The sequence below is a fragment of the Salvelinus namaycush genome, chromosome 31 (genome assembly GCF_016432855.1).
Source record: "Salvelinus namaycush isolate Seneca chromosome 31, SaNama_1.0, whole genome shotgun sequence".
Classification (NCBI taxonomy): Eukaryota; Metazoa; Chordata; class Actinopteri; order Salmoniformes; family Salmonidae; genus Salvelinus; species Salvelinus namaycush.
Window position 1 is genome coordinate 5,601,077 of NC_052337.1, and position 22,002 is coordinate 5,623,078.

The 22,002-nt window shown below is 47.6% G+C and overlaps 1 protein-coding gene across 1 annotated transcript in view; it reads right to left on the reverse strand.

The window, feature by feature from the left end:
* Nucleotides 1–22,002, reverse strand: part of LOC120026163 (talin-1-like) — a 156,274-nt gene that overhangs the window by 52,331 nt on the left and 81,941 nt on the right. Inside the window, exons 14-26 of the mRNA XM_038970989.1 lie at nucleotides 18,123–18,303; nucleotides 17,681–17,794; nucleotides 17,289–17,397; nucleotides 12,955–13,163; nucleotides 12,534–12,632; nucleotides 8,588–8,755; nucleotides 8,035–8,329; nucleotides 7,044–7,210; nucleotides 4,638–4,766; nucleotides 1,743–1,856; nucleotides 1,071–1,184; nucleotides 693–827; nucleotides 140–268 (exon numbers count right to left, since the gene is read on the reverse strand). Coding sequence (XP_038826917.1) covers nucleotides 140–268; nucleotides 693–827; nucleotides 1,071–1,184; nucleotides 1,743–1,856; nucleotides 4,638–4,766; nucleotides 7,044–7,210; nucleotides 8,035–8,329; nucleotides 8,588–8,755; nucleotides 12,534–12,632; nucleotides 12,955–13,163; nucleotides 17,289–17,397; nucleotides 17,681–17,794; nucleotides 18,123–18,303 — 1,963 coding nt within the window. The remainder of the gene's footprint in view (nucleotides 1–139; nucleotides 269–692; nucleotides 828–1,070; nucleotides 1,185–1,742; nucleotides 1,857–4,637; nucleotides 4,767–7,043; nucleotides 7,211–8,034; nucleotides 8,330–8,587; nucleotides 8,756–12,533; nucleotides 12,633–12,954; nucleotides 13,164–17,288; nucleotides 17,398–17,680; nucleotides 17,795–18,122; nucleotides 18,304–22,002) is intronic.

Here is a 22,002-nt window from a genome sequence, read left to right on the forward strand (position 1 = left end):
TGTGCGTGTGTGTGTGTGTGTGTGTGTGTGTCAAACTTCCTGCTAGGCTACAAGCACAGTACGCATACGGCATATGCAAGGCGTATTGTGTGTGTATTGTGTGTGTGTGTGTGTGTGTGTGAGTGTGTGTGACTCTCACCGTCTCTCCGGGCAGGGGTTTGAGTTTGCCATCGCCAGCTGAGGCCTTGGCCTCCACCATGTCTTTCTCCAGGCCTCGGACCACCGTCAGAGCATTGTCGATCTCCAGAGGACCACATGCTTCCTGTGCCTGGATCACGACAGGACGTCAACACAGGAAGTGGAGAAAGGGAAGACAGAACAGAATAGGGACCCCATATTGGGCAAGACCGGGCCTGCTAAACCTCTAACTCTAGTGCTATATTACCGTGGTGTTACTCAAGTTAGCTATGGAGTGAGCTAGCTAATTCCAACTAGCTAAACTGCTAACACAGTGTGTCAGCTAGTTACGGAGCAAGCTACTGTAGCTAGCTAATTCCACTAGCTAAACTGCTAACACAGTATTTTAGCTAGTTACAGGGCAAGCTACTGTAACTCGCTAATTTCTCAAACTAAACCGCTAATACAGTGTCTCAGCTAAATGGAGCAAGCTAGCTAGCTAATTCCACTAGCGAAAGCGCTAACAAGGTCAAACAACAGGTCCTTGTTGAGTGCGTTTGGGGGATGTTTGGTACCTTCTGTGCGGCCGTGCGGAGCTCGGCAAGGGCAGTGGCCAGGTTCTTGGCACACTGGCTGAGTTGCATGGCAGAAGCCTGGTCGCCAATGGTAGGTACTGTGGCCTTGGCAGCCGTCACCATCTTGGCACCAGGCTGAGGGCGGAGTGGATGGAGGAAGGAAAGGGTTAACTTGTTTATTTCTACAAAGGTGCATGCTACTAAAACATTGTTCCGGTGTAGTTTGTAATAAATCAAATTGGCTACAGTAGATTTCAGAGGACAAGCTTCCTTGTTTTGTGTCATATTCCTTTTAGGCAAGCATCCTTCTTTGCGAAAGTATATCAGAATCAGAAGAAAAAAAACATTATGAGTGCAGGGCAGAGATGAGGGTCTCACCAGGAGGAAGTTCTGGCCGGCCCCGATGAGGGTGAGCTGGGCACTGGGGCTGTCGGGCTGGGACTGGCTGCCACGCACCCCCTGGACCAGCTGAGGGATCTGGTCTGCCACCACCTGACACACACACCAACAGATCGGCCACTTAATGACACTATCAACCAACCAATCAAATGGAAAATGTGTAGTTCGGTCAAGGTAAAAACAATAACATACACTTAAGCACACACACTATCAAAATCACAATGCTCTATTCTCATTCTTACAGTGCAATGAAGCAATCACTGCTTACATGACTGCATACATCACTGCTCACATGACTGCATACATCACTGCTCACATGACTGCATACATGGCAAATCACAAGCTCAGTGTATAGAAAGGGGATATTTCCACACTCATGTTCAGAGTACAATGAAGAACACCTGAACTACAATCTAACTCAGAATGGCAAAGTCAAAAATATTTTCTTTGAGATTTACAACAGTAATTGTACCCCTGAGAGAGAGAAAGAAAAATAGAAAGAGAGAGAACGAGAGAGAGAGAGAAAAAGAGAGCGAGAGAAAATTAGAGAAAGAAGGCATGACACTCGTACTCAGTGACCTATGCCTGACCCCACAGGACCAGAAACCAGGAAGAGTGATGGTTGGGTTGTCATGGCAGCGGAGCTCTCACCTTGCAGCTCTGGACGAGCTGCTGCTGGGCTGCTGGGTTCTTATTGGACGAGGCGGCGTGCTGGGCGGCGGCTATAGTCTGAGTGGCGGCCGCGGCGGCCTGCTTAGCTGCGTTCTGACAGGAAACGAAGTGTGAAAAAAAAAAAGACTGTCAGTTTAGTTTCAACTTAGGTTTCCAAACCGATGTGCTTGGTGCTAACTAACACCAGGGTTGGTTAATTTCAGCAATGCATACATTAAGGTTAAGTTTATCAAATTTGTCAAATGCAAGCAATAAAACAAATCAATCTTAGCAATCATGATGCTGCGCACAAATAATCAAAATGACAGGCTACTTTGACACTGACATCAATAAAAACAACCTTGTCTTGAATCCATCAATAGTGAGCTGTGTGTGCAGACGCACATATTGTAGGCTACAACCGGAGGAGGAAATGATGATCCTAAAAATGCTTTCCAGTTTCACTGACTCAGCCAATGATGCACCGGTCACTTGCCGGTGATGGCTGATGCGTTCGTGCCAAAAGCCTGTCTCTCTTGCTTTACTTTGTAAACAATATTTGGAAGTTGATCTAATATTTTGGTAGCCTACAGCATACGGATTAGCCTCTTGTCTTTTCAGCAGTAGACATTTGCTTTCCAACCTGTGATTTCCCACGATTGTAATATTGCGGAAGGCTTGTTTTGCTGTTCACTGACAGATTCACCGCCAGTCATTAGTTCTGCTTAGGCAAGTCAGACAGTCATAAGTTCTGCTTAGGCAAGTCAGACAGTCATAAGTTCTGCTTAGGCAAGTCAGACAATCATAAGTTCTGCTTAGGCAAGTCAGACAGTCATAAGTTCCGTTTAGTTCTGCATCTTGCCTATGCCGTTCGGCCAACGCTCATTCATATATCTTTATGTACATATTCTTATTCATCCCTTTACACATGGGTGTATAAGGTAGTTGTCGTGAAATTGTTAGATTACTTGTTAGATATTACTGCATGGTCGGAACTAGAAGCACAAGCATTTCGCTACACTCGCATTAACATCTGCTAACCATGTGTATGTGACAAATAACATTTGATTTAGACAAGTCAGACAGTCATAAGTTCTGTTTAGACAAGTCAGACAGTCATAAGTTCTGCTTAGACAAGTCACGGCCATTCATAAGTTCTACAAACCTCCCTCTCAGTTACAAAGCTTTTTTGTGGGCCTACGATATCACTTAACACTAGGGCAGCATCCCACATAACACCCTGTTTCCTTACATATGGCTCTGGTCAAAAGTAGCGCACCATGGGCCCTGTGGGCTTTGGTCAAAAGTAGTGCACTATATAGGGAACAGGGTGCTATTTGGGACGCATCCTAGAACTAGCTGCTGGGCACCAGCAGAGGTGGTTGTATGGCAGAGAGAGAGGTGGTTGTATGGCAGAGAGAGAGGTGGTTGTATGGCAGAGAGAGAGGTGGTTGTATGGCAGAGAGAGAGGTGGTTGTATGGCAGAGAGAGGTGGTTGTATGGCAGAGAGAGGTGGTTGTATGGCAGAGAGAGGTGGTTGTATGGCAGAGAGAGAGGTGGTTGTATGGCAGAGAGAGAGGTGGTTGTATGGCAGAGAGAGAGGTGGTTGTATGGCAGAGAGAGGTGGTTGTATGGCAGAGAGAGGTGGTTGTATGGCAGAGAGAGAGGTGGTTGTATGGCAGAGAGAGAGGTGGTTGTATGGCAGAGAGAGGTGGTTGTATGGCAGAGAGAGAGGTGGTTGTATGGCAGAGATAGGTGATTGAACATGCATCTGATATTTATTTTTATGTAACCTTTATTTAACGAGGCAAGGTTAAGAACAAATTCTTATTTACAATGACGGCCTACCCCGGCCAAACCCTAACCCGGACAACGCTGGGCCAATTGTGCGCCGCCCTATGGGACTCCCAATCACGGCCGGGTTGTGATACAGCCTGGAATCGAACCAGGGTCTGTAGTAACGCCTCTAGCACTGAGATGCAGTGCCTTAGACCGCTGCACCACTCAAGGGCTTCTTACTTATTTGGCTGTTATGGGAAGCCACCTTTTACACTACTGCTACTCTCTGTTCATCATATATGCATAGTCACTTTAACCATACCTACATGTACATACTACCTCAATCAGCCTGACTAACCGGTGTCTGTAGCCTTGCTACTCTTATTTTCAAATGTATTTTTACTGTTGTTTTATTTCTTTACTTACCCACCCACCCACACACACACACATTTTTTTTGCACTATTGGTTAGAGCCTGTAAGTAAGCATTTCACTGTAAGGTCTACACCTGTTGTATTCGGCGCACGTGACAAATAAACTTTGATTTGACTTGTGTGGTTGCTATGAGAAGCCGAGATGTTTTATTATTTTTACTTCCATGAAAACAAGGCTTAACACTGAGAGAGACTAAGATACGTTTTCACTCTAGGGCTCTTGGGTAAGAGGCTTGAATCGAGAGTATTTCCGCCTGTTTAAAAGACCCACCTCTTCTCCTAAAATTGTCTCTAACGTTTTACATCATAAACGGTTTGATATTCATGATACTGTCTTATTGATATTGCTGGAAAAGGAATTTTCACTCTAAAGAAGTACCCATGTGTACCTTTAACTAGTTCCTTTAACTAGAGCCTGTTTGTTGTGGTCAGGTCAGGTGGTCTTGAAAAACTCCTGGCCCTAGTAGTAATGTGTAATGTTAAAATATCTAAATGGCCATACACTTTGAAAGTCAGCATTTCCCCTAGTTTAATTTCCAGGCGGAAAGTACCAGTCTCTTTTAAGCAGGGGGGTGTAACAAAGTTAGGAGGGGGGCCCACCCAATCCAATCTATATAACGACGGGAGAAACACTGGTTGAGATCCAGTAATATCAAGAGAAGGATGTCTGACTGTGTCCTCACCTCCAGCTTGTTGACCAGCCTCTTCTTGATGGCATTCTGGGCAGCCGCGTTGGTGGCCATGCGTAGACCCTCTGCTGCCTCCCTCAGTCTCTGCTGCTGCTCCTCACTGTCCGGGTTGGCGGCTGCGCCCTGCACACACATCAGCACGTTAATGTCACAAGTGGGATCTGAACCCCGTTCTCCCGCTGGGGAAACCAGCATCATAACCATTAGACCAAGAGGATATTCCACCCGCATGCGAGCACACTGAGGAAGTTGCTAACTAAATCCTCAATACAGCAGACTTAAACTTAAATAAGACTAAACAACAATTTTTTTTTTTAAACACAGAAACTATGCACACACACACACACACACCACACACCACACACACACACACACACACACACACGCACACACACACACAGCTCCTAAAAGGAGGCCTCTCCATTCCTCCAGCCACGCTCATAAATCCTCAACGGTGGAACGGGGGACCGGATGGGAACAGTAGCTCATATGGAACAGACCTTGGTGGAACGGGGGACCGGATGGGAACAGTAGCTCATATGGAACAGACCTTGGTGGAACGGGGGACCGGATGGGAACAGTAGCTCATGTGGAACAGACCTTGGTGGAACGGGGGACCGGATGGGAACAGTAGCTCATATGGAACAGACCTTGGTGGAACGGGGGACCGGATGGGAACAGTAGCTCATATGGAACAGACCTTGGTGGAACGGGGGACCGGATGGGAACAGTAGCTCATATGGAACAGACCTTGGTGGAACGGGGGACCGGATGGGAACAGTAGCTCATGTGGAACAGACCTTGGTGGAACGGGGGACAGGATGGGAACAGTAGCTCATGTGGAACAGACCTTGGTGGAACGGGGGACCGGATGGGAACAGTAGCTCATATGGAACAGACCTTGGTGGAACGGGGGACCGGATAGGAACAGTAGCTCATATGGAACAGACCTTGGTGGAACGGGGGACCGGATGGGAACAGTAGCTCATATGGAACAGACCTTGGTGGAACGGGGGACCGGATGGGAACAGTAGCTCATATGGAACAGACCTTGGTGGAACGGGGGACCGGATGGGAACAGTAGCTCATATGGAACAGACCTTGGTGGAACGGGGGACCGGATGGGAACAGTAGCTCATATGGAACAGACCTTGGTGGAACGGGGGACCGGATGGGAACAGTAGCTCATGTGGAACAGACCTTGGTGGAACGGGGGACCGGATGGGAACAGTAGCTCATATGGAACAGACCTTGGTGGAACGGGGGACAGGATGGGAACAGTAGCTCATGTGGAACAGACCTTGGTGGAACGGGGGACCGGATGGGAACAGTAGCTCATATGGAACAGACCTTGGTGGAACGGGGGACCGGATGGGAACAGTAGCTCATATGGAACAGACCTTGGTGGAACGGGGGACCGGATGGGAACAGTAGCTCATATGGAACAGACCTTGGTGGAACGGGGGACCGGATGGGAACAGTAGCTCATGTGGAACAGACCTTGGTGGAACGGGGGACAGGATGGGAACAGTAGCTCATGTGGAACAGACCTTGGTGGAACGGGGGACCGGATGGGAACAGTAGCTCATATGGAACAGACCTTGGTGGAACGGGGGACCGGATAGGAACAGTAGCTCATATGGAACAGACCTTGGTGGAACGGGGGACCGGATGGGAACAGTAGCTCATATGGAACAGACCTTGGTGGAACGGGGGACCGGATAGGAACAGTAGCTCATATGGAACAGACCTTGGTGGAACGGGGGACCGGATGGGAACAGTAGCTCATGTGGAACAGACCTTGGTGGAACGGGGGACCGGATGGGAACAGTAGCTCATATGGAACAGACCTTGGTGGAACGGGGGACCGGATGGGAACAGTAGCTCATATGGAACAGACCTTGGTGGAACGGGGGACCGGATGGGAACAGTAGCTCATATGGAACAGACCTTGGTGGAACGGGGGACAGGATGGGAACAGTAGCTCATATGGAACAGACCTTGGTGGAACGGGGGACCGGATGGGAACAGTAGCTCATATGGAACAGACCTTGGTGGAACGGGGGACCGGATGGGAACAGTTGCTCATATGGAACAGACCTTGGTGGAACGGGGGACAGGATGGGAACAGTAGCTCATGTGGAACAGACCTTGGTGGAACGGGGGACCGGATGGGAACAGTAGCTCATGTGGAACAGACCTTGGTGGAACGGGGGACCGGATGGGAACAGTAGCTCATATGGAACAGACCTTGGTGGAATGGGGGACCGGATGGGAACAGTAGCTCATGTGGAACAGACCTTGGTGGAACGGGGGACAGGATGGGAACAGTAGTTCATATGGAACAGACCTTGGTGGAACGGGGGACAGGATGGGAACAGTAGCTCATGTGGAACAGACCTTGGCAGCCTCCACCATTTTGGCCGTGGCGTCTGCCAGGAGCTTGGCGGCTGACAGCAGCTTGCGGGAATTCTCCAGGTCCGACTCGCCCTCTGCGTCCATCTTGATGGCGTTGACCAGGTCCGAGGTGGCCTGGGCAAGGATGCGGGCCTGACGCACCATCTCACCTGGAGAGAAGCAGCAGGCAATACAGTTTAAATCCTCATTTATTCATCTAGGTTTTATTGAGGTTTAAATCCTCATTTATTCATCTAATTTTTATTGAAGTCTAAATCCTCATTTATTAATCTAGTTTTTATTGAAGTCTAAATCCTCATTTATTCATCTAGTTTTTATTGAAGTTTAAATCCTCATTTATTCATCTAGTTTATATTGAGGTTTAAATCCTCATTTATTCATCTAGTTTATATTGAGGTTTAAATCCTCATTTATTCATCTAGTTTTTATTGAAGTTTAAATACTGATTTATTCATCTAACCTTTATTGATTCTGGCACTAGGAAAAAGGCAACGGTATGAGAGGCAGCATTTGGATCTTTCCTTTAATAAACCTCTTGAAACTTAAAAGTCAGGGAGTATTTTTCCAACAAAAAGTTATACAACAATCCACTTCCTCATCATATTGTCATATTAAAACATGTCAAATTAGACTTTTTTTGTACTGCTTTTTGGAAATAAGACAAACATTTGAAATTGCTTTTTGCAAATAGGATTTCATTTTGAGATGCAGACTCCAGAGACATCTCACTCGTTCCTTTTTTCAGGTTCACATACAGTCAATAAACTAAGCAGACCAGACCCAGCTGCTACCACATTGCTGCCTATGGGAGAGCCACCCCCTTAAGCAGACCTGAACTGTGACCATTTTCTTCAATGGTAAAAGGCATGAGTGGGACATCTTTAATCCACCATCTTTGCTATCTCACTCCAATATGACTGCTGACCCTTGACCTCTCGTAGCCCCGCCCCGCCCCTCCCATCCCCCAGCCTACCGGCGTCTCCCATGGAGCTGAAGATGTTCTCGGTGACGTCCAGGATGCGGTCGGTGGCCTCTCCGTGGCGCCCTATGGGCTGGCCTCCGTGGGCGTACTGCTTGATGTGCTGCAGGAGCTCGTTGAGGGCGTGGGTGACGCCTGTGGCGGCGGCGCCCACCTGCTTGAGGAGCCCCTCGTCGCTGGTGGCGCCCTGAGACGCATCCACGCAGCCGTCCACCGACTTGGCAACCAGCTTGCCTGCCTCAATCAGCTGCTCCTGGCACACCGGAGAGCTGATGGTGGGAGCGACCACCTGGAGAGAGAGGGAGAGGGGTAAGACAAAAAAGGATAAGGGGAGAAAGGAGAGAAAAAGCAAAGGCAAAGATAGTGGTAAAAAAAAAGTGGAGGGAGAGAGGGGTAAGAAAAGGGGAGGGAGAGATAGGGGTAAGAAAGGGGGAGGAGTATTTTTAAAAATTCCCCTTTAAACGGTATACCGCCCAAGTCTAAATGACAAACATAGGACAATAGATGGTTAGTGTGTGGTAAAGATGTTGGGGTTCTCTTCTCTTACCCGGGTGCAGGCCACCAGTTGGGAGGTGGATAGGGCACATTGGGTCGCTGCGGCGATGACGCGGTTCTGGAGTGCAGAGTCCTCCGTCTTCTGGGCCACGTTCTTTGCTTTGAGCACCAGCGCGGCGGCGGCGTTAGCCACGGCTTTAGCCAGCTGCATAAGCATGTCCTGAGAACGGCAGGGATGACACAGGCTAGTTAGCATGCTTATTAGCATGTAGCATGAAGTAAATTAAGGCATGCTTAAGTGGAAAGAGAAAATATAATTTTGACGATTCCATACCAGGCCCATAAACGAGGCCCTGTTTTGATTGAGACTGTGGTTCATTGTGAGTATCTTTAGCCTGAGTACCAGACTGTTTCTGCTTTAGTTAACTTGTTGTTGTTGTTGTCGTAGCAAAGAAGACGACAGTATAGCATTGTTGAGAACAGAAACAGTGTGACACCTAGGTTATATAGGGTGAAAAGATTGTGGGTGAACTATGGAACAATGCACTCATTTCATTATTTTGATAAGAATTAGGATCAATTTAATTATTCGGAAGAGAATTGTCCTCTTCAGGAAGAGTACTCAAATGTTAAGGTCTATTTTGGCAAAATAAATTAAGTAAAGAAATTAGAGAAATAGCCTCTACAAAAGGAGAAAATTAGAGACTTTTCCAGTTTTAAAATCTGTCCTGCCACACCACAGCTTACAGTCTGACCTGAATTCAGTGGTAGCCAGTTTTAGCACAAAGGTGAATAGAAGGCCCTATTGATGACCCTACTTTCTACATAGAGCACTATTTTTGACCAGAGCCGTAGTACACTATGTAGGGAATATGGTGCCATTTGTGACAGAGCACTTCACATTCATTGGCTTAAACCTAAATATACTATAGTATAACCCATCCAGGCTGGGGAGGAGGGGAGACTCAAGCCTGGTGGCTCCAAAGACAATCATCAACTCTATACATTTACATTTAAGTCATTTAGCAGACGCTCTTATCCAGAGCGACTTACAAATTGGAAAGTTCATACATATTCATCCTGGTCCCCCCGTGGGGAATGAACCCACAACCCTGGCGTTGCAAGCGCCATGCTCTACCAACTGAGCCACACGGGACCACGTGTATACTATACTGCCTTTAGTTTTTGGTCTTGTGTCTACCCCACAAGTCGGGACTTTAGGAACATACAGGCATTCTCTACCCTCCAAAGGTAATATAAGGATATTCTACAAGGTTATGTGGTGGGCTAGCTAATGCAGCTACAGTACAGAATGACTAACAATGGCATATTAATGTATATTTTGTCAACTAGCTGATTTAGTCAGAGACTGGGTTTGACATTGATACTGGTTTTGGGTCTGGGATATATCACAAACATGTGCAACTGTTTAAATTGTGACTCGTGATAGATATATTTTAACTAAAGAATGTGCGTTTTTGTGCTTCCAAAACCTGTTACTTCACGTTTGGAAGCACAAAAACAGAGTGACTAAGTGGGGTGGGGGAGTAACTAGGAGGGAGAAAAGTGACTGGGGGGGGGGAGAAAAGTGACTGAGGGGGGGAGAGGAGACTAGGGTGGAGAGAAAAGTGACTAAGGGGGGGAGAAAAGTGACTGGGGGGAGAGAAAAGGGAGTAGGGGGGGAGAAAAGTGACTGAGGGGGGAGAAGAGACTAGGGTGGAGAGAAAATGGAGCAGGGGGAGAGAAAAGTGACTAGGGGGAAAGAAAAGTGACTAAGGGCTCTCGAGGTGTGTCAAAAGATGATACGTGGAAGCGGAGGGACTCCAGCTGTGACCTCTGAAGTGCCAGACACACGCGGTGGGCTAACAACGCGGTGGGCTAACAACGCGGTGGGCTAACAACGCGGTGGGCTAACAACGCGGTGGGCTAACAACGCGGTGGGCTAACAACACGGTGGGCAAACGCACGGTCGGTGGGCTAACGCACGGTCGGTGGGCTGACGCACGGTCGGTGGGCTAACGCACGGTCGGTGGGCTAACACACAGGGGCTAACGCATGGTGGGCTAACACATGGTTGTCATTGAGGAGAGACAGGATATCAGCAACAAGGTCGCTGCAAAAGCTAATCTAGCAAACACTCATCAGCCTCCGCACCACTCCAGAGACTATTTTTATGCAGTTTAGAAGGTGTTTGAGTGGGATTATCGACATCACGACAGAGGAGTTGGGCAGCTCTCCCTGCATGTTGTTTTGTGAAGGAGTAGGGGGAGGAGGAGGCAGAAAAAGGGAGGGGGAGAAAAAAAACAGAGGACTTTGTGGGAGCTACGGTCAGGCTGCATTCCACAAGCATTTATGAACAGGCATTAGCCAGGCCTACTTATTTCTCCACAGTATGTTCTCTGCGCTCGCTCAGTCATTGTATGGTAGGCTTATCTTCACTTACGTGTAACATTACAGCTACTTCGTCACATTTTCAGTTGAAGTGCTTCCCTCAATACATGTATAGGCTATTATAAATAACTCCACATTAAACAACAACTCCAACACCTTCACCAAAGAGCTGTCGTTTTGTCCCATTTTAAAAGGTTAAATACTGTATTCAAAACCTGTTGCCAATAGGTCTTAGTTCAGTCATGAGGAATTCAGAAATTCTCTTCGAGAAAACAATTGGTAACAGGCTTCCCACCACTTATCGAAACAGATCCCCTACTACTACTATTGTTAAACCCTTCATTTGATATTGGACACAATTGTTAAAACAGACATTCCCTGTATATCTTCAGGTACAGCAGTATTCTCCTAGAGCTCAATGCAACCACATTAAGAGTTAATAATCAACCCAGTACCCTACAAATGGGAACTACTCTGTTTGGACAGGGCAGAAGTCTTGTTTGGACAGGGCAGAAGTCTTGTTTGGACAGGGCAGAAGTCTTGTTTGGACAGGGTAGAAGTCTTGTTTGGACAGGGCAGAAGTCTTGTTTGGACAGGGCAGAAGTCTTGTTTGGACAGGGCAGAAGTCTTGTTTGGACAGGGCAGAAGTCTTGTTTGGACAGGGCAGAAGTCTTGTTTGGACAGGGCAGAAGTCTTGTTTGGACAGGGTAGAAGTCTTGTTTGGACAGGGCAGAAGTCTTGTTTGGACAGGGCAGAATATGATCATGTAAATACAGTTCACCTTTTAATCCCTGGGGTGAATTTTCTCATCTGAAACTGAGTTTCTCTCAGTGCATTCAGCTGTTCAGCTGCATACATTCATAATCAAATGCTTTTGAGAGCTACTTGCTCTTTCTGCGTGTCAATAATCAAAACCTATAAGAAAACGTAGAGCATTTTGAGTACCTGAAGATATGCAAGAGAAACTGAACAAAACTGCTGTCAAATGCTTATTAAACAGTTAGAAATGACAAGAAAACACTACTAGATGACGTTACACCAGTGTGGTCCATATCAATTACAGTGAAAGATCCAAGAACGATTAGTATGATTGGCCATTGGGAGTGACAGTGATTCGGATAGGCTTATCTTTCGAGGACACGTTTGTTACCAGCATGTGACTATAAGTGGAGACGCTCCGCCTTGCACCCCTGAAAGATCCTTTACCTAGAAACTGACCAATGCAGGTGTAAACAAAGGGGGTTATAGTAAATCACACAGTATTGCACAAATTATGTCAACAAACTCTACATAGGGAACTGATCAGGACCGTGTTCTGACCTAAGATCCTAAGACAACTTAAACGTTGTGCAAATCAGAGTGTTGAAAGCAATGGATGATTTGCACAGAAGATTCAGACTAAAGTTTATGAAGAGCTGAATCCTAACTTCCAGGAATTTTCACTTAGCCATTTATTGATGTCAATGGGAGACTAAGTGAACGTTTGACTTAAGTGGAAGTTAGAATTTGCCCCAAGTCTGAAAACGGTCAACTTATTTTCTTGTGGCGTAGTCCCACTTTCAGAGTGTCAGTTTAGTTTACTCTGGACTGGGTCACGGTTGGCCTACCTGAAAGCGGGGGTCGGCGTCCGTCTCTCCGATGTGAGACAGCAGCTCGCCACTGGCCTGGCCCACGTTGCCTGCAGCCTGCAGAAGGTTCTGACGGGGCTGATGGGTAAAAAAAAAAGATGCCCAAAAAGCACAGGTCACATGACTGAAGAAAAGCCATCATGAAGGGATTCTTTAACATCTTATGCATGAAGATGGTTTCACGTTAACTTACAGGTGACATTGGTCATGTCCAGTAAGCACAAAATGGGAGAAAACATTTTAATAAGAACACAGATTTTCAATTTTAGCTGCAAAATCTTTTTCCACCATGAGCTTTTCTGAACATTATCATTGTGCAACACAGAAACAGGAAGTACACAAAAATGGCTAAGCATTCGGTGTGTTACTTCAGTATTCAGTGTGTGCTCGTGCGTGTTACCTCAGTGTTGGCTGGCTGGGCGGTCTTTAGCATGTCGGACACGGCACACGCCAGGTTCTTGGCAGCCCCCAACAACTGGTTTCCGTTGCCTCCCTCATCCTCCATGAGGGCGGCGAGCAGCTTGACCCCCTTGGACATCTCCGTTAGGTTGGAGGAGATGGTGGTCACGGCACAGCCCACCGCCGTGTAGTCTGTCTCTGCTGGGTCGCCTATTATTGAGGGGGACAGACAGACATGTTAAGGTTTCAATACTTTGTGGGCAGTCCTTTAACTTGTTATGGGTAGGGGGCAGCATTTTCACATTTGGATAAAAAGCGTGCCCAGAGTAAACTGCCTGCTACTCAGTCCCAGTTACTAATATATGAATGTGGTCTATGAGGGGAACTTCATGAGCAGTCTTCACGTGGTCTATGAGGGGAACTTCATGAGCAGTCTTCACGTGGTCTATGAGGGGAACTTCATGAGCAGTCCTCACGTGGTCTATGAGGGGAACTTCATGAGCAATCCTCACGTGGTCTATGAGGGGAACTTCATGAGCAGTCCTCACGTGGTCTATGAGGTAACCTTCATGAGCAGTCCTCACGTGGTCTATGAGGTAACCTTCATGAGCAGTCCTCACGTGGTCTATGAGGTCAACTTCATGAGCAGTCCTCACGTGGTCTATGAGGGGAACTTCATGAGCAATCCTCACGTGGTCTATGAGGGGAACTTCATGAGCAGTCCTCACGTGGTCTATGAGGGGAACTTCATGAGCAATCCTCACGTGGTCTATGAGGAGAACTTCATGAGCAGTCCTCACGTGGTCTATGAGGTAACCTTCATGAGCAGTCCTCACGTGGTCTATGAGGTCAACTTCATGAGCAGTCCTCACGTGGTCTATGAGGGGAACTTCATGAGCAGTCCTCACGTAGTCTATGAGGGGAACTTCATGAGCAGTCTTCACGTGGTCTATGAGGGGAACTTCATGAGCAGTCTTCACGTGGTCTATGCTGCTGCTTTGTTTTATTCATCCCCCCACAGAGTCAATATTTAAGCTGAAAAAGGCTTTACATATCTAGTTAAAGGACATTACAATGCCGAATCTAAATAACTTTTTTTTTCATTTAAGCTGTATTTCTACATGTTATTGTCATTGAGATAAAATCTATTTTACAAGAGAGACCTGTATTGCACGCCTGTGAAAAAGGCAATCCCATATCTACTGGTTCTTCAAGACAGATATAAGCAGTGGTGTAAAGTAATAAAAAATACTTTAAAGTACTACTTAAGTCGTTTTTTGGGGTATCTGTACTTTACTATTTATATTTTTGACTACTTTTACTTCACTACATTCCTTAATTCTTGAGCCTATGGGGGGTGCTATTTCGATCTTGGAAATATTGGTCTCCAAATTAAACTGCCTAGTACTCAATTCTTGCTCGTACAATATGCATATTATTATTATTATTGGATAGAAAACACTCTCTAGTTTCTAAAACCGTTGGAATTATGTCTCTGAGTGAAACAGAACTCATTCTACAGCACTTTTCCTGCCAGGGAGTGAGATTTCAGAAATCTTGGCCTCTGTTCCCAGGTCAGTTTTTAGGTCCCTGTGAATGCTATGGGGCTACAAACACTGCCTACGCCTTCCTCTAGATGTCAGTAAGTGGTGACAATTTGAATGGAGTCGATTGCGCAATCTGGGACTTTATAAAAGACCAAAGGGCGGAAGTAGCTTTCTTTTCTTCCCTGCGCTTGACGCACGATGGACGTCGGACTGGCCTCCTTCCAAGCTTTGGTTTAGCCACTTCTATATCCCCGGTCATATTTTTATTCGTTATAGGTGTTAAAGACATCATAAGGTAGTTAATTTAAACCGTTTTATAGCAATTTATATCCGTTTAGTGCGATTTTCTGGCATTTCTTTGTGACGCACTTCCAATAGTTGGACACTTTTCCAGTACATGCCGAACGTTAGTGGCCATTTCGACAGAACAAGAGGACATCTTTCGACCAAAAGACGATTAGACCGGAGAGAGGATACATTGCCCAAGATTCTGATGGAAGCTCAGCTAATAGTAAGAACTATTTATGATGATAAATCGTTGTTCTGTTGAAAAATGTTAAACGCATATGTCGCCATTTTTTTTTGGGTAGCTTCGCTTTGGCGCACCCTGTATTGCACAGTAAGGATAATTTTAAAAATGTAATTCAGCGATTGCATTAAGAACTAATTTGTCTTTCAATTGCTGTCCAACTTGTATTTTTTTAGTCAAGTTTATGAATAGTTTTCGATAAAAATAGGTATCTTTCCAAGATGGCGCCGGGCAGATTGCTTGAGTAGTTGGACAGTATTTCCATTGTGTAAGCACGATTTGTGCCGCTAAATATGCACATTTTCAATCAAACTCTATATGGATTGTGTAATATGATGTTACAGGAGTGTCATCGGAAGAATTCTGAGAAGGTTAGTGAAAAAATTAATATATTTTGGTGATGATAACGCTATCGCTCTTTTTGCCTTGAATCAATGCTGGGGTAATGTTTGCACATGTGGTATGCTAATATAACGATTTATTGTGTTTTCGCTGTAAAACACTTAGAAAATCTGAAATATTGTCTGGATTCACAGGATCTGTGTCTTTCAATTACTGTACGCTGTGTATTTTTAAGAAATGTTTTATGATTAGTAATTAGGTAATACACGTTGCTCTCTGTATTTATTCTAGTCGAGTTGTGATGGTGGGTGCAATTGTAAACTATGATTTCTACCTGAAATATGCACATTTTTCTAACAAAACCTATGCTATACAATAAATATGTTATCAGACTGTCATCTGATGAGGTTGTTTCTTGGTTAGTGGCTATTTATATCTTTATTTGGACGAATTTGTGATAGCTACTGATGCAGTAAAAAACTGATGGAGTAAGAAAAGTGGTGTCTTTTGCTAACGTGGTTAGCTAATAGATTTACATATTTTGTCTTCCCTGTAAAACATTTAAAAAATCAGAAATGATGGCTTTATTCACAAGATCTGTATCTTTCATTTGGTGTCTTGGACTTGTGATTTAATGATATTTAGATGCTACTATTTACTTGTGACGCTATGCTAGCTATGCTAGTCAGTGGGGGGTGGTGGGGGGTGCTCCCGGATCCGGGTTTGGGAGGTGTTAGAGGTTAAGAAAATATTGTACTTTTTATTCCATACATTTCACTTGAAAACCAAAAGTACTCGTTGCATGTTGAATGCTTAGCAGGAGAGGAAAATAGTCAAATTCACGCACTTATCAACAGAACATCTCTGGTCATCCCTACTGCCAGTGATCTGGAGGACTCACTAAACAGAGAACATCTCTGGTCATCCCTACTGCCAATGATCTGGAGGACTCACTAAACAGAGAACATCCCTGGTTATCCCTACTGCCAGTGATCTGGAGGATTCACTAAACAGAGAACATCCCTGGTCATCCCTACTGCCAGTGATCTGGAGGACTCACTAAACAGAGAACATCCCTGGTCATCCCTACTGCCAGTGATCTGGAGGACTCACTAAACAGAGAACATCTCTGGTCATCCCTACTGCCAATGATCTGGAGGATTCACTAAACAGAGAACATCCCTGGTCATCCCTACTGCCAGTGATCTGGAGGATTCACTAAACAGAGAACATCCCTGGTCATCCCTACTGCCAGTGATCTGGAGGACTCACTAAACAGAGAACATCTCTGGTCATCCCTACTGCCAGTGATCTGGAGGACTCACTAAACAGAGAACATCTCTGGTCATCCCTACTGCCAATGATCTGGAGGATTCACTAAACAGAGAACATCCCTGGTCATCCCTACTGCCAGTGATCTGGAGGATTCACTAAACAGAGAACATCCCTGGTCATCCCTACTGCCAGTGATCTGGAGGACTCACTAAACAGAGAACATCTCTGGTCATCCCTACTGCCAATGATCTGGAGGACTCACTAAACAGAGAACATCCCTGGTTATCCCTACTGCCTCGGATCTGGAGGACTCACTAAACACACATGCTTTGTTTGTAAATGATGTTTGAATGTTGGAGTGTGCCCGTGGCTTTCCGTAAATTTCAAAAATAAGAAAATGGTGCGCTTAATAAGGAATTTGAAATGATTTATACTTTTACTTTTGATACTTAAGTATATTTTAAACCAAATACTTTTAGACTTACTCAAGTAGTATTTTACTGGGTGACATTCACTTTTACTTGAGTCATTTTCTATTAAGGTATCTTTACTTTTACTCAAGTATGACAGTTGGGTACTTTTTCCACCACTGGATAGCTACCACAACATCCATTGTTGTTATCCACAGTGAGGAGACGGTACCTGCGGTGAGATTGACCATAGAGGCCGTCCCGGCTGTGATGGCGTCAACCTGGGAGTGGATCTCGTGTTTGGACTCGTCCATCTTGTTCTTACGCCAGGCTTGGGAGGCCTTGATCATGGGAAGACACAGATCACATTGACATTAAACTATTTTCTACACAACTTACATGAAAAATACACCAACTCACTGTATTACAATATAAAAGAGTGGAGCATGTTCTCTCTCTTTATTTGGTACAACTATGCTTTAAAATTGTATCCATTTGAAATAATTCACTTTAAACTAACTGAGAGGACAACATGATAGACGAGATCATCCAGAAGTTTCTTATAGCTACAGCTTGGAGGTTGTACAGGTGAAGAGAGGGTCAGTTTAAGTCCAGGTGTCTCACCGCGTCTGTCCCGAGGGGAGGCAGGGTGTCAAACTCCTCCAGCGAGGCCTGGGCAGCCTGCAACGCCTGCATGCTGGAGTTGATGGTGCCAGTCAGGGCCTGCTGGGCGGATGTCTGCACACAGGGGAACATATCGAGAAACACTCTTATTTTTCATTCTGTACTGTTAATAAAATAGGGCCAATAACACTTCATGTTTTTTATTATTTTCCACTGAGAATGTTATGGTGTATTAGCCTCTAAAAGGTTTTCTTCAGATATAGAGATTGTATTGGGGTCTGTTCAGTTATTTCAATTAACAGTCAATTGAGGAAGTGAATTAACCACCATTTCCTATTTGGGCTTTTTTCCAAATCTTGAATTGAACTGAATTGAACTTCCTGATTTGAAAACTGAATTGACCCCAACCCTGCTACAGTTCAATGTGGCCCTCCAGTCTTACCAGCGGGGGCATGTGGCCCCTGTGCATCTGTCCGCTGGTGATGTGCTGCTTGGCCTGGGGCATGGAGCCCATCTGGAAGCTCTCGGGGCCCCCGGCCCCTGAACGCATGATGGCCGGCAGGGCCACAGAGCCAGTCTCCACCTTCCCCACCTTGTTGAACTGCTGCTGCAGGACCGTAGACCTGGGGGAGTGGAGGGACAGATGGTGGGAGTGAGAGGAGAAATGGAGGGTCGGGAGAGATGGCAGGAGGGAGGGGAGAGATGGCAGGAGGGAGGGGAGAGATGGCAGGAGGGAGGGGAGAGATGGCGAGAGGGAGGGGAGAGATGGAGGGAGAGAGAGGGATGAATAGAGATGTCAGAAGACATACTATATTGCAGTGCTGTATACAGTAAGGCTCTTCATCCTCATCAGAATCAGAAAGATGGCCCCCATAGGCTAGATGGACCCACTACACAGGACCCATAGGCTAGATGGACCCACTACACAGGACCCACTACACAGGACCCACTACACAGGACCCATAGGCCAGATGGACCCACTACACAGGACCCATAGGCCAGATGGACCCACTACACAGGACCCACAGGCTAGATGGACCCACTACACAGGATCTACAGGCCAGATGGACCCACTACACAGGACCCACAGGACAGATGGACCCACTACACAGATGGACCCACTACACAGGACCCACAGGCTAGATGGACCCACTACACAGGATCCACTACACAGGACCCACAGGCCAGATGGACCCACTACACAGGACCCACTACACAGGACCCACAGGCCAGATGGACCCATTACATAGGACCCACTACACAGGACCCACAGGCCAGATGGACCCACTACACATGACCCACAGGCCAGATGGATCCACTACACATGACCCACAGGCCAGATGGACCCACTACACAGGACCCACAGGCTAGATGGACCCACTACACAGGACCCATAGGCTAGATGGACAAACTACACAGGACCCACAGGCCAGATGGACCCACTACACAGGACCCACTACACAGGACCCATAGGCTAGATGGACCCACTACACAGGACCCATAGGCCAGATGGACCCACTACATAGGACCCATAGGCCAGATGGACCCACAGGCCAGATGGAACCATTACACAGGACCCACTACACAGGACCCATAGGCTAGATGGACAAACTACACAGGACCCACTACACAGGACCCACTACACAGGACCCATAGGCTAGATGGACCCACTACACAGGACCCATAGGCCAGATGGACCCACTACACAAGACCCACTACACAGGACCCATAGGCCAGATGGACCCACTACACAGGACCCACTACACAGGACCCACAGGCCAGATGGACCCACAGGCCAGATGGAACCACTACACAGGACCCATAGGCCAGATGGACCCACTACACAGGACCCATAGGCCAGATGGACCCACAGGCCAGATGGACCCATTACACAGGACCCACTACACAGGACCCACAGGCCAGATGGAACCATTACACAGGACCCACTACACAGGACCCATAGGCCAGATGGAACCATTACACAGGACCCACAGGCTAGATGGACCCACTACACAGGACCCATAGGCCAGATGGACCCACTACACAAGACCCACTACACAGGACCCATAGGCCAGATGGACCCACTACACAGGACCCACAGGCCAGATGGACCCACAGGCCAGATGGAACCACTACACAGGACCCATAGGCCAGATGGACCCACTACACAGGACCCACAGGCTAGATGGACCCACTACACAGGATCCACTACACAGGACCCACAGGCCAGATGGACCCACTACACAGGACCCACAGGACAGATGGACCCACTACACAGATGGACCCACTACACAGGACCCACAGGCTAGATGGACCCACTACACAGGACCCACAGGCCAGATGGACCCACTACACAGGACCCACTACACAGGACCCACAGGCCAGATGGACCCATTACACAGGACCCACTACACAGGACCCACAGGCCAGATGGACCCACTACACATGACCCACAGGCCAGATGGACCCACTACACATGACCCACAGGCCAGATGGATCCACTACACATGACCCACAGGCCAGATGGACCCACTACACAGGACCCACAGGCTAGATGGACCCACTACACGGGACCCATAGGCTAGATGGACAAACTACACAGGACCCACAGGCCAGATGGACCCACTACACAGGACCCACTACACAGGACCCATAGGCTAGATGGACCCACTACACAGGACCCATAGGCCAGATGGACCCACTACATAGGACCCATAGGCCAGATGGACCCACAGGCCAGATGGAACCATTACACAGGACCCACTACACAGGACCCATAGGCTAGATGGACAAACTACACAGGACCCACTACACAGGACCCACTACACAGGACCCATAGGCTAGATGGACCCACTACACAGGACCCATAGGCCAGATGGACCCACTACACAAGACCCACTACACAGGACCCATAGGCCAGATGGACCCACTACACAGGACCCACTACACAGGACCCACAGGCCAGATGGAACCACTACACAGGACCCATAGGCCAGATGGACCCACTACACAGGACCCACAGGCCAGATGGACCCACAGGCCAGATGGACCCATTACACAGGACCCACTACACAGGACCCACAGGCCAGATGGAACCATTACACAGGACCCACTACACAGGACCCATAGGCCAGATGGAACCATTACACAGGACCCATAGGCTAGATGGACCCACTACACAGGACCCATAGGCCAGATGGACCCACTACACAAGACCCACTACACAGGACCCATAGGCCAGATGGACCCACTACACAGGACCCACTACACAGGACCCACAGGCCAGATGGACCCACAGGCCAGATGGAACCACTACACAGGACCCATAGGCCAGATGGACCCACTACACAGGACCCATAGGCTAGATGGACCCACTACACAGGACCCACTACACAGGACCCACTACACAGGACCCATAGGCCAGATGGACCCACTACACAGGACCCATAGGCCAGATGGACCCACTACACAGGACCCACAGGCTAGATGGACCCACTACACAGGATCTACAGGCCAGATGGACCCACTACACAGGACCCACAGGACAGATGGACCCACTACACAGATGGACCCACTACACAGGACCCACAGGCTAGATGGACCCACTACACAGGATCCACTACACAGGACCCACAGGCCAGATGGACCCACTACACAGGACCCACTACACAGGACCCACAGGCCAGATGGACCCATTACATAGGACCCACTACACAGGACCCACAGGCCAGATGGACCCACTACACATGACCCACAGGCCAGATGGATCCACTACACATGACCCACAGGCCAGATGGACCCACTACACAGGACCCACAGGCTAGATGGACCCACTACACAGGACCCATAGGCTAGATGGACAAACTACACAGGACCCACAGGCCAGATGGACCCACTACACAGGACCCACTACACAGGACCCATAGGCTAGATGGACCCACTACACAGGACCCATAGGCCAGATGGACCCACTACATAGGACCCATAGGCTAGATGGACCCACAGGCCAGATGGAACCATTACACAGGACCCACTACACAGGACCCATAGGCTAGATGGACAAACTACACAGGACCCACTACACAGGACCCACTACACAGGACCCATAGGCTAGATGGACCCACTACACAGGACCCATAGGCCAGATGGACCCACTACACAAGACCCACTACACAGGACCCATAGGCCAGATGGACCCACTACACAGGACCCACTACACAGGACCCACAGGCCAGATGGACCCACAGGCCAGATGGAACCACTACACAGGACCCATAGGCCAGATGGACCCACTACACAGGACCCACAGGCCAGATGGACCC